We start from the raw sequence: 13,772 nt of genomic DNA on the forward strand, positions 1-13,772 counted from the left end.
GTAGTCTTTGCAGTGATGCTCCTGGACTTCTTGGGGTTTTCCTATACAGCCACAAGTTACCCACTTGGTAATTAGGGCATCCTCCAAAACCAGAGTCAGTTAGGCCAACCATCTCTCTGGTCAAAGGGGAGAGGGAGGATCTACCTCCAACACCAGAGGACAGGTAGTTGGCCCAGATATCCATATCCCCAAATGAGGCCATTGGGACACCCGCCCCTCCAGGAGTTCCACAAAGCAACACCAGGGCCCACCAGAACTTTTTAAAGTGGGCTTTTCCAATTCCTCCACTTGGAGGTCCACAGACACCCTGCTATGGCTAAGGTCACCTTGTCCCTGCTTGAAGGAGTAACCACTGTGCTGTGGCAGACACCTTCCTCCCTACTTCTGATTTCTAAAAGGTCAGATTGCAAATACTTCGTTCCACCCACAGAGCATGAGTATTTGTATACACAATCACCATCCTGGTGGAAACAGTCAAACACCAAAAGAGACAAGTCCAGCCCACCCTTACTGAGGAACAAAGACTCCAAATGCCTTCATTTATTTGAATGTAAACTTATTCCTCTGTGAGCTTCTAGCTGCATGTGGCAAACCATTGCCCATTATATAATCATAGAATAGTAGAACGGGAAGGGACTTTGAGAGATCATCATGTCCAGTCCCCTGCCCTCAGGGCAGGACCAGACACCATCATTTGTTTAACTTATTCTTAAAAATCTTCAAATAATGGAAATTCCACAATCTCCTTGGGCAATTTATTCCAGTGTTTAACCACCTTGACAGGAAGTTTTTCCTAATTTCCAATCTAAACCTCCCTTGCTGCAATTTAAGCCAATTGCTCCTTGTCCCTATCATCAGAAGTTAAGAAGAATAATTTTTCTTCCTAATTGTAACAAACTTTTAGATACTTGAAAATGTAGTTTAGTCTTTTTCAGACTAAACAAGCCCAGTTCTTTGTCTTCCATTCTAGGTCATTTTCTAGACCTTTAACTGTTTCTTTTGCTCTTCTCTGGACCTTCTCCAGTTTCTCCACATCTTTCCTTAAATGTGATGCCTAGAACTAGATTCAGTAGTCCAACTGAGGCCTAATCAGTGCAAAATAGAATGAAAGAATTACAACTTGTGTCTTGCTTACAACACTCTTGTAATGCATTCCAGAATCATGCTTGCTATTTTTGCAACACAGATTACTTATATTTAGTTTGTGGTCCACTGTGACCCTAATTCCCTTTCTGCAGTGTTCCTGCCTAGAGAGTCACTTCTCATTTTGTATGTGTGAAAGTGATTGTTCCTTCTTAAGTGCATGTCATTTGTCCTTATTGAATTTCATCCTATTTACTTCAGACCATTTCTTCAGTTTATCCAGATCATTTTGAATTATAATTCTGTCCTCAAAAGCACTTGCAACGCCTTCCACCTTAGTAACATCTGAAACCTTATAAGTGTACTCTCTATACCATTATCTAAATAATTGATGAAAATATTGTACAGAACTTGTCCCAAAACTGATCTCAGTTGTTATGCCCTTAAAGCGTGACTGTGAACTAGGGATGTGATAGTGTAAACATGTAAACAGTTAACCAAAAAGTCTGGGCTATGGGTTAATCTTCACAGTTACATGTGCACACCCCTCTCTCTCCTCCCCCATCCCCCTCCCCCGCTGTATCAGAGACATCAGCCTTGGGAGGGGAAGCATTTAAGCAGTCTCCCTGTGAGCTCTGGCTTCAGCATATCCTTCCTTCCCACCCCCCCATGCTGCTTGCTGCCTCTTAGCCGGGCAGGAGTGTGAGGGAGGCAGTTTTTAACACAGGTCCCCACAAGCATTGGCATCCGCCTGCCTCCACCTCCAGTGCTCCTGCCTTTGTATCAGAGGCAGCAGCACTTGTTGGGAGGATCATCTTTTAAGCCAACTCCCCGTGAGCACCTGCTCTTACCTGCCCCAACCCCTCCCACTGCCTCTGATACAGAGGCAGCAGGTGGGGACAGGCAGCTCCACAGGAGCTTCCTCCCCCATGTGAAAACATGTAACAGGTGAAATTTTAATCAGTTACACATTTACCTGAATACACAAATTTTAACATCCTTACTGTGAACCACTGATAATGAAATAACCACTACTCTCTGAGAATGATTATTCAATCAGATATGCACCAACCTTATAATAGCCCCATTTAGGTTGTATCTCCCTAGTTTGTTTATTAAGAAGGTCATGCAAGACCGTAACAAATGCTTTACTAAAGTCTAGGTATACCACGTCCACCACTTCTCCCTTATCAACAAGACTCGCTATCCTATCAAAGAAAGCTATCAAGTTGGTTTGGCATGATTTGGTCTTTACAAATCCATGCTGGCTGTTACCTAACACCTTATTGTCTTCCAGATATTTGCAGATGGATTCCTTAATTATTTGCTCTATTATCTTTCCTGGCTCAGAAGTTAAGATGACTGCTCTGCAGTTTTCTGATTTGTCCTTATTTCTGTTTTTATAAATGGAGCACTATATTTGCCCTTTTGCAGTCTTCTGGAATCTCTCCAGACTTCCATGATTTTTCAAAGATGATATATAATGGCTCAGATACTTCTTCAGTGTCACAGGGATCTAAATCACAGCTCTTAAATTTAAATTATGTGTCTTAAATTTAAATCAAGGCTATTTAAAAGGTGATTTAAATCATCCATTTTAATCACTTTTTCCATTCGTACTTCATTATCTTCAAAAGAAAGAGGCATTCTTATTGGTTGATATAATCATTAAAACATTGATTTACAACTAAATACAATTTGGTGCACCTTTTTCTAATTAGGAGGGTATACCATAACAGTATAAATGAAGCCATTATGTAGCTTAATTTTTCTATGTCCTTAATAACTGCACCACTTCAGCATGTTAGAAAGTGGTGAACAACATATTGCTTATTTACCACATAATTAACTTTTTGCTCACGAGTGGCATCAGTAAAGTCAATAAATTTTATTTAAACACCATAAACAATTTATTTTTATTACACAAAAGATTCTCATGTTTTGGATACATAATCTTATCAAAACATGTTTCACATTTAAAACTACTTGATCTGTTGAACAGTGGGAATAACTGTCCTTGGTGAATTAAACTAGACTAACCTAGAGAAAATGTCCAATATGCCTAAGTAAAGGAGATTAAAGCGTAAGTTCCTACTTGCCTATGTCTCTTGAATGTAAGATAAACTCCTAAATTACTCAGGCCAATGGACAGTGCCATATATATAAAGCATGGCATCAGAGGTTAGAATTGGGAAAAGCAGCCTTTAATTCAAAAGTTTTGATAAATATACTGTACTGGTGAGTACCTCTTTTTTACATTAAAATTTTAGGAAACTACAATAAGTTTGGGTTTTAAAATATTTTGTATTAAATTCAGATTTCATTTTAGATGGGTTCATTAACAAAAATAAAATTAAAAAATTGGATTTGATTTTTTTTCAAAAATGGTTTTTATTTACCCTAATCATTATGTCAGCAGTGTTACCTTTCTTAAATAGGCTTGCAATCTCATACTTGAACATGTGTCAGGCGATGTCTAAATTTGAGTCATTGCTGCCAGAAATCCCTAGAAAGGAGTTCAGGGCCCTGACTAAGAGGGTGTCAACAGCCAGGAAAGTGTTGGAAGAAGCTTCTGATCTGGCGAACTCTGCAGTGTGCTCCATGGCACCTGCTGTGTTCATGCGCAGGGCAGCATGATTGCTGCTGACAGGCTTATCAATGGAGGCCCACCAATCCACCCGGGACCCGTATTTGAAGAGCATATGGACACTAAGCAGCATTACCTTAAGGACTCCCAGACCATCCTAAAAATCTCAGGGTTGTGTGTCCTGGAGCCAGAAAGGAAGAAATTTAAACCTCTTCCTTCCCAGCCTAGAGGTTCCTACCCCAGACAGGATCACATCCCAATCTTTGAGGGATAAAGGTGATTTCTCCATTTCATGGCAGATGTAAACTATTATCAGTTTACTGTCCTCCCCTTTGGTTTGGCTGTGGTCCCGAGTGTATTTACAAAATGCCTGTCGGTGGTAGCAGTTTACCTGGGACCCATAGGAATCCAGGGTTATTTCTGTCACGATGACTGGCCCTTCGGGGCAGCTATGAAGCCAAGGCTCAGTAGGATACTGCTCTTCTACTACACATGTGCCAGCATATGGGCCCCCTAATAAATAACAAAAAGTCAACGTTAGTCACTATGCCGAAGATGGAATTCACTGGTGCAGTGCTAGACTCAACCACAGCCCAGGCATTATCCCTCTAGACAGGTTTGAGGAGCTATCAGCCCTTGTAACAAAAGTCTCCACCACATTGTTAAATACAGCCAGGGTTTGCCTGCACATCCTGGGGGGTCACATGGCACCATGATCTTTCCTGGTGCTCCTCACCAGACTCATGATGTGCCCCTTGCAGATGTGACTGATGACTGTTTATTCGCCAGTCAGACACCCTCAAGACTAGGTAATTACCATCCCAGTGCACATCCTCTATTCCCTGACAGGGTGGACCACTCTGGGGAACATCATGTCTAGTATACCCGTCTAGTCACTGCGACACTCCACACATCTAGTCTCAGGTGCCTTGGATCTTGGATGGGGAGCACTTCATGCGCAGGAGGAATGGGACCCTGACAAAACACACACTTATAAATATCACAGAGTTCAGAGCAGTGCAGAAGTCATGCAGGGTGTTTCTCCCCCATTTATCAGGCAGAGTGGTCCATGTCTGCAGAAACAACATGGCCACAGTGTTCTAGATCCACAGCCCTCTATCAAGAGGCAAGTCTGCTCTGAAACTTCTGTATTTCCTTGGAGGTTTGTCACCTCCCAGGGACCAAGAATACCATTGCAGACTGCCTGAGCAAACAGTTCTTGTCTCACCAGAGATGGGCTCTTCACCTGGAGGTGATGTCCAATCTCTTCCAAGAGTAAGGCTCTCCCTGAGTAGATTTATTCTTGACCAAGCAGAACACAAAGTGCTGCAGGTTCTGCTTCAGCCTGAGTTTGAAGGAAGTTGCCCTCGTGGACACTTTCCTCCTTCTTTGGACAGAAGGCCTCATGCATGTGTTTTCACTGTTTCCTTTGATTAGCAAAGTCATGCAGAAAATAGAGCAGGACACACCACCAGGGACTCTTATGGCATCCGCATGACTGCGCCAAGGTTGGTACATCACTCTCACGAGTCTCTTAGCGCTGCAGCCTCAACTTCTGCTGGTCCGTGTGGAACTACTGTTGCAAGATCACAGCTGCCTCCTGCACCTGGACCCCTCCACCTCACAGTGCGGTTGCTCCAGGGCTGAAGCCTGAGGAGTAATCTGCTCTTTCAAGATAAGGCAGGTTCTCTTGGAGAGCAGACAACCATCCATCAGGTCCACCTACCTGACAAAATGAACCCAATTCTAGAACTGGGCTATTCAGAGAGGGATCAACCCCATCGAGGCACCACTGCAGACACTCATTGAGTACCTTCTGCATTTAAAACACAAAGGTCTTTCCTTGACTTCAATCAGAGTATACATGGCCACCATTTCAGTCTTTCATCTGCTGATTCAATGTCAGTCCGTGTTTTTCCAGACTATAACAGCCAGATTTTTGAAAGATCTTGAGAGGCTTTTCCCGTAGGTCCATTCCCTCTCCCTCAGTGGGACCTTAAGTTGGTCCTGTTTAGGCTGTCCTCTCTTCAAGCCCATCTCCTCCTGCTCCCTTTTGCTCCTTTCCACCAACGTGGTCTTTTTATTGGCAATGAAATCAGAGCAGTGCAGAAGGCATGAAGGATGTTTCTCCCCCATCTGTCATACAGAGTGGTTCGTGTCCTGGTCTTTTTCAAGGATAATATGCAGCTCAGCCCTCACCCAGCCTTCCTGCCAAACATTATTTCTGCCTTCAACATGGGCATGGACATCATCCTTTCAATCTTCTGCCCTAAGCCACATAATACCAGTGAGGAGAGGTGTCTTCATACTCTAGACATCAGGTCAGTGCTTGCCTTTCACCTGGAACAGACAAAGCTCTCCCATATGTCCTCCCAGCTGTTTGTGGCCTATTCTAAATGGATGAGAGGTCTTCTGGTATGCTCAAAGAAGATTTCCAGGCGTTCCGCCATACCCCTTGGCGAGGGCGCATTCTACCAGAGTACAAGTCTCTTCAGTGGCCTTTCTGGTCTATGTTCCCATTCAGAACATCTGCAAAGCAGCAACATGATCTTCAGTACACAGGTTCACATCCCATTGCACTGTTGTGCAGCAGGCCAGAGGTGACACTGGGTTTGGCAGAGCTGTGTGGCTTTCAGCATGCCCTGAAGCTCCTCTCTGCCTCTGCTGATACTGCTTGGAGATACACCTACATTGAATGGAGGTGAATAAGCACTTGAAGAAGAAAAGACCTGTTTTCGTAACTGGTGTTCTTCGAGATGTGTTGCTCATGTCCATTCAACATCCAACTCTCCTTCCCCTCTATCAGAGTTTCCAGCAAGAAGGGACTGAGGGAGGAGAGGGCCTGGCAGCACCCTATGTAGTACAGCCATTCAGGGATTGCTGGAGCTGGTCCCCTATGGATATTCCTGAAAGAAAATCTTCCAGCACTGTTGCATGTGGCGAGCATACACCTCCATTGAATGAACATGAGCAACACATCTCTAAGAACACCAGTTATGGAACCAAGTATCTGTCTTTTCATTGTGAACAGTCTATTTAGAGGCCTTATTACATACGCTGTTTCAAGTAGATAGGGGAAAGAAATAGCTTATACTTTGAGAAATAGTCCTTTACTGGTCAATAGTTATAGATAAGTTGATCAAATTGCTCTTTTCCAGTGTTCTAATTTTTTATGTCCATGTGCAGAATGACTTTTATTGGGCTGTGGGATGAGGGCCGTAGTTAGGAGTATGGGCTATGGGGTGGGATTTAGGAGGAAAGATTTGGTGCATGCAGCTCCAGGAAGGGGGTACTTCTCTCACTGCAGCAACTTAGGGCCATCTTTCCATAGGAGCAGCTGCTCTAGCAGGTGTACCTGGGGAAGAGGTGCTTGTCCCTCTGCTCTGCTAGCATACATAGCTCTAGATGTAAACGATGTCTCCTCTAGCCACTAGATGGGGCTGCTGCCTTGCACTTCCCTATAGTCCAGATTATCTAAATTTTTTATATCCAATCTGGCCCCAGCTCCAGTTAGATCTGATAAATGGGATTTTGCTGTATTTAATTGGACTTACAACTGCGTGTTTTCCAATCTATAAGCGTAGAAATTCTTTCATTGTCCATTAGGATGAAGTACGGCTTAGCAGTTAGAGCTCATGCAGTAGAAGGCACTTTGTGAAAGAAATTGGTGCTTTCTTATACCTGTAGGCTTGAAGTATAAAACCGGATTCTCTTGTCAACCTCACTGTATACTGTGGAATTTATGGGATAGACCATACCTTATGCCCTTAGCAGGATGGTAAATATAAGTAAAGTCAGCCAGAGATAAAGAACGAGACTTTCATTTTATAATTATGGATTTGTACTGTATGGGTCTTCGACTGGAGAGAGGGCACGAGACTGCAAACCAATCCGTTTATCTAGTTACTGGTTTTGTTCTGTGTACATGGCCTCTTGTTACAAATATTTCTTCTTGTGCTGCCAGATGTGTAGGCTTGGTCAACACAAACCAATCTGCAAAGTGTTATGTGATGGAATCATGCGGGTGGGTAAGACCATGGCGCAGAAGCTGACAGATGAGCTAGTGAGTGAATGGTTTACCCAGCCTTGGAGCAGTGAGGAGTGTGACAATCATTCCAGACTCAAACTTTATGCGCAAGTTTGCCGGCATCACCTAGGTAAGTGAAGTTGGTAGGTAGTTGGGGTGGTTGCAGAGTGGGAAGCAATTTTCCCTTTAAATCATTTATGAGCTATAAAATGATTGTAAAAATAGCTTTGTGGGGCTCCATTTTAGTCGTGTATCTTTGATTTCCATATTACATTTGTTCACTTTGCAAGTAAAAAGATGCATGTTTTAGGGATATTAAAATGTGTATATTTTAGTAAATGTGTAAACCACTGAATGTCTCAGCAATTACATGTTTACATTCGGGGGCAAGCAGGAGGATGCAGCCCACATAGGCAGCAGTGCAGGAGGTGGGGTAAAAGCCAGCACCCTATGCGCACCAGTTGGGAAGGGAAGTCATGTAACTGTGAGGGTTAACCAAAGAGCCCAGGTTAACCATGTACACAGGTACACATTCGCATCCCTAGTATTTTCTAACTGCCAGCCTGTTAAATTCATCTTGAGAGCCAAAAGCCAATCTGTGTGTTCCTGCGGAGAAATCAGTGTACCCCTGGATGTTTGGTCATCTGATCCAAAGGCCCTTTTGTAGAGGTTTAAACATATATATTGAACTAATAGGGGGGTTAATAAGCACATCTGAGATGTAATGTCAGTGCATTGTGATTTTGTGGTTTATCTGATACCTTACACAGATTAGAATTAGTTTATTGAACTCAAGCCATCAAGACTAAATTAATATGTATGGATTGAGTGAATCATCTGGAAGAATTTATAGTGGCTATTTCTTGTCTCTTGATGAGCAGGGTATGCCCACTCTTTGTTCTAAATGGCTTGGACCTTGGCTGAGCGAGGACCCATCTTCCTGTGTGATTGCTTGGCAATTTATTATTTGTATTCGTGTTGAGGAGCCCCAATCATGGATCAGAACCCAACTGTCTTATACACTGTACAGTCACAGAACAGAAAGATGGTGCCTGCCCCAAAGAGCTAATAGTACTAGACCAAAAACAACACAAATATATAGACAGATGATGGAGCACAAGAAAACAATGAGCCAGTGCTAGTCTGTGTGATAGGTAATTGTCTCAGAACATCAGCTGCTGAACTAGTTGATCCATTTAGATCAGCTGAGGCATGCAAGTTGAGAGTTCCCATTGTCATTGTAGAGGGGAAGACACTAGGTTGTTTTCAGTGAAGTCCTGGAATTAAATCCCCCCAGCCATCCTTGTTATCAGTGAGGACAGATTAGAGCTCCCTGGTCTGGCATACTTGGGACCTGACCAGTCCTGAATGAGATAATTTTCTGAATCAGGGAAAGTCTCCTGGCCCTAGCCTCTTAGCACGCGGCCCCTCCCTGTAGCTGGCTCCGCTCCAGCCCCTCTGCAACTGGGCTCTGGCCTCGCTTCTGCCCCACCCAGCTGGAGCTTCCCAGGGACTCGGCTCTCTGGCTACCACCAGCCTCACTTGTCCCCAACCTGGTCAGGGCTTCCCTTGAATGGCACTTGCTGGTGGCCCCACTTCTGCCCCACCCGGCTGCAGCTTGCCAGAGACAGGACTCACCAGCCCTGCTGCTGCCCCTGCTGATGCCGGCTGAGGGTGGGACTCCCTGTCATTGAACTCCCAGGGGGCTCACACTTGCGCCGCTGGGACTCTGTGGTCCAACAACAACTGTGGTCCTTCTGGTTGTTGCCAGACCAGAGAGTCCTGGATTTAGGTGGTTCAGTCTGTACTTGAGTAGTTGATTCTGCTGACTTTGAGGGCTAGCCTCACAGGCCTTGGAAAAAGGGAAGTTCAGGAAGGTATTCAAGCATTTGGGATAGGTGGGTGAGTAAGAGTACTGTAATAGGTTATTTAATAAAGGGATTGTTTGTGAAACCCCAAAAATATTTTCACTGGAGACCACCCAGAGTTACACTGGTATGGGTTTATTGTTTGAGAAATTAGCACTCTACTATTTGCACTACAAGGTTAAACCTAAGAAGATAGAGCTGCCAAACCATTTATCTGTAAAAATTGCCAATATGCCATTACAGGTTACATCTATAAAATCTGGGACTCTTTGGTCCAGCAACATCCATGGAGATTGCTGGACCACAGGGCCCGGCTGGCCAGGTTCAGGGGCTGGGCTGGTGGTGTGAAGAACAGTTCTGGTGGTAACAGGGCCGGCGTGGTGGGCAGCACAGCCCCCACTGGGGCTGGCTGACAGCACTGCTCTGGAGCACAGCCTCGGTGGCAGTGGGACAGCACAACAGTGTGTACAACCCTGCCTAGCCAGAGGCAGCATAGGGTCAGCATAGCAGGGAGCGTAGCCCACCCCGGACCAGAGAGAGTGGGACCAGCACCAGGGAGCACAGCCCAGATTGGAGCCTGCAAGTGCAGCCCACCAAAGCCAGCAGCAAGAGCACAGCCCAAGCTGCAGTCAGCGCATGTGCAGAACTGTGTAAAATGTGCTCAGTCCATGAAGTTGCTTAGGGTCCAAACATACTTCAATTAATTTAATTAAATCCCCCAAAGTAGTAACTCATGTAAAAAGGGCTTGTACTGGCAGAGATAAAGATGCTCTATTAAAGGGTCATAGTGAACTGTGAATTAAGTCGTGAAGTTGAATGTCACGTATAGCCACAAATACAGTGTTATCACATCACAATGTAACCAGAACTAACGACACATCAATAGTAATGCTGATTCACTTCCCCTTCTCTTTACACTGTTGGAACTCTGCAAAATCAAGCCAGTGTTTAATAGTTGAATCAAATTATCAAAAGGTGCTCATTGCAAAATTGAGTCTACAATTAAATATTTATAATGGAAATTATACTCTCACAATTTTCCTTCTCCCTCAAAGCCTAGTACTGTATAACTTTACAATGCTTTGTGTTTGATGTGAACGGATACATAACATCAATTTACTTTTGTTTTTATACACTCTTTCAGCACCTTACTTAGCCACTCTGCAGCTTGACAGCAGCCTGTTGATACCACCTAAATACCACACCTCAGCACCAGCAAGCCAGGGGCAAGCAATGCCTGGGAGCACTGGACCTATACCCCCAAATTCAACTTATCTATCAGGTCCTGGGGCCCCACCAACAGGCAGTTCCTTTAATTCCACGCCCAACAGTGGGACCACTCACCTTGCAGCAGGAAGTAGTTCAGCATCTGGATCCTCTGTGCCACAGTTGTCATTGACTTCCTCAACACCCAGCATTAACCAGATGAACACTACCTCCTCTTCAGGGTTTAGTGGAATTGTGGGTTTAGGGCAGAACACCAGCACTGGCGGAAATTCTGCAGACAGGCCCCTGGGGAGCACAGGTTCTGGAGGAGACACAGAAACTGGACAGAATTCATCACAGCAGCAAGAAGGGCAGGAAATGTAAGTTACTAAGTACTTGAATGAGTCCATTTATCACTATTTCATTTCCTTAGGGTATATCTACACTGCCACTAAACACCTGCATCTGGTCTCTGTCAGTTGACGCAGGCTCGTAGGGCTTAGGGTATGGGGCTGTAAAATTGTAGATGTTCAGACTCAAATTGTTTTCAAGGCTTTGGCATCCTGCAATAGTAGAGAATCCCAGAAGCCAGGCTCCAATGTGAACCCAAACATTTACATCACATTTTTATAGTTCCACAGCCCAAGTCCCATGAACCCAAGCCAGCAGACAGTGGGCGTTTAGTGGCAGTATAGACATACTCTTCTCTTCCTGCAGTAAGCCAGGTTTGGGGAACCTTTTTTGGGCCAGGGGCTGCTGACCCACGGAAAAATCAGTCGGGCTGCACACAAGTGAGAAGCAAAACAAAAAACAAATCCTCACTGATGAGGCAGCTGGCTGAGGAGAACAATGCTCCCCACGTTCTCCTCACACACCAGAGCATCAGAGAGCCTAGCCTCGTAGATTTTGTGTTCCATCCCACAGTGAGGCAATGTGGGGGCTGGAGTGCCAGTACAGGCTTCCCAGTGCTGGGGGTAGGTGGGGCTGAGCCTTAGGGGCTAGGTTCAGGCAAGCCCCGGGCCTGAGGTTCCTCAACCCTGCCTTAAGCAACATGGACATTCCTGAAATTGAAGAGCTCATTGTTTTCTCACAGCCATCCAGAGCTGCAGCTGTGGCTGTTTTGATTACAACAGCTGTCTCTGATATATAGCGGGTAAATTTTATCCATCATTTATAGTCATTGAAATGAGTCTTATTATTTCACGTTATTTAGTTAAAAGAGACACTGTTATTGTTGATAGGTTCAAAATTTGACCCACAATTTTTTTCTTGTGTTTCCAGAAGTAGGTATTATTTTGTGTATATAGATTCGCTATATGATCAAAACTAATGCTACGTTGCTGTTATTTCTTAAACCCGTTCTGGCATTACAGTATTTCTAAATAACCCTCCAAGAAGGAATCAATGTGCACTTATACAATGTCAGGGAATAGATTTTGGGGATAAACAGATTGCAGCTTGGGGTTGCTAAAGAGTCGTCATCAATATAAGTGCGTAAAACATTACTTTTAAAATTAAAAAAATATGTTGCCACCTTTTAAAAATTCTGCCTGCCTGAGGCAGATCCTCCTTGATGGGTAATTTTTTTCTCTCACTTTTTCAATAACTATGTTAACATGTAGATGCTATGCTGATAAATTGTCATAACATAGTGGGTTAATGAGCTCACATCTTTTAAGTAACAAGTTCAGACCTTCCCCTGTTTGATGCTGTTGTTATACTTCTGTTCAGTAGTCTATGCAAAATCTACCACTGTAATTAAAGCTAGTTGGCAGCCACAGCAGACTGAATGTGTTTCTTATCTCTGCATGTTGATCCCTCCTGTTCAGAATTGAGGCACTTCCACAGGGAGCAATGCAAGAAAACTTTCACTGCCGGTGCTATACCTCTTCTGTGAATAAACCAAGGAGGCCTTCAGTCTACTGTCTTCTTTCCAGCTTTCTTCAGTACTAAAACAACTTGTCTGAATGACCACAGGCAGAAAATAGCTATGTAAACTGTCATTCACTGATTTAGTCCTAATCATTTCTTGTACACATTCTTTAGAAGTAGACTGTTCTGGGTGTTTCACTTGGGTTTGTGTCACTCTTTTAGCAAGCACCTTTAACAAATTATTAGCAAGTACTTTAATGTGTGATGTACATCTTTGGGTAGATGTAAGATCTTATCAGCCATAGTTTGCAGATTGTGTTTTTAATTTTATTGTCTCAGTGTAAAAAGCAGTCCTCCCCTTCAGGATTTGCTTATGCACTTTTATGCATGTGTCTCTAGTGTTACAGAGAGGGAGAGAATAGGGATTCCCACTGATCCAGAATCTGCAGACAGCCATGCCTATCCTCCGGCAGTTGTTATCTATATGGTGGATCCTTTTACCTACACAGCAGATGAGGAATCTGCCTCAGCTAACTACTGGTTGCTAAGTTTGATGCGATGCTACACAGAAATGTTGGATAACTTGCCCGACAATATGAGGAATTCTTTCATTCTTCAGGTAATATTTTAACTTTGGAGATACATTCTATCACATCAAATGTTTGCAGAATACAAAAAGATGTAAAATGGAAGCTGGGATACGATGTTTGAACATAGTGCCCAGTGCTGTTCTGTACAATGTTTAGTTGACATTTACAAAATGTGTTTTATTAAATGGGCAAGTAATGTGTTAAAATAATATCTTGCTTGTGATGTAATGGAGGACATTTTTTGAAGTAGTTACATACAGTAGAGTTATGCAAGGGATTAACCCAGTGCCACAGACACACTCCTTGTGCCTCTGTTAGAGAGAGGCAGCAAGGGGGGAAGCAAGAACCTGTGTTGAGAGGAGCCAATTTAAAAGCTGGCTTCCCCCAGCATCATCTCCGGTGTGCCACCGTGCTCCCCCCGCTGCCTCTATCAGAGGCAGTGGATGGGGTTAGGGTAGGCCAGTCCTGTCTACCACAAACAGAGGCTGTTCTAGCACTAGCCTCTGTTTGTGGCGAACAGGGCTGTCCACCACAAATAG

At 44.0% G+C, this 13,772-nt stretch overlaps 1 protein-coding gene across 1 annotated transcript in view; it reads left to right on the forward strand.

Moving 5' to 3' along the window:
• The window catches only part of MED13L (mediator complex subunit 13L), a 371,515-nt gene that overhangs the window by 309,844 nt on the left and 47,899 nt on the right, over nucleotides 1–13,772 (forward strand). The window contains exons 20-22 of the mRNA XM_075898187.2: nucleotides 7,635–7,827; nucleotides 10,710–11,151; nucleotides 13,043–13,262. Coding sequence (XP_075754302.2) covers nucleotides 7,635–7,827; nucleotides 10,710–11,151; nucleotides 13,043–13,262 — 855 coding nt within the window. The remainder of the gene's footprint in view (nucleotides 1–7,634; nucleotides 7,828–10,709; nucleotides 11,152–13,042; nucleotides 13,263–13,772) is intronic.

This window comes from Pelodiscus sinensis, chromosome Z (genome assembly GCF_052426305.1).
Source record: "Pelodiscus sinensis isolate ZL-2025 chromosome Z, ASM5242630v1, whole genome shotgun sequence".
NCBI lineage: Eukaryota > Metazoa > Chordata > Testudines > Trionychidae > Pelodiscus > Pelodiscus sinensis.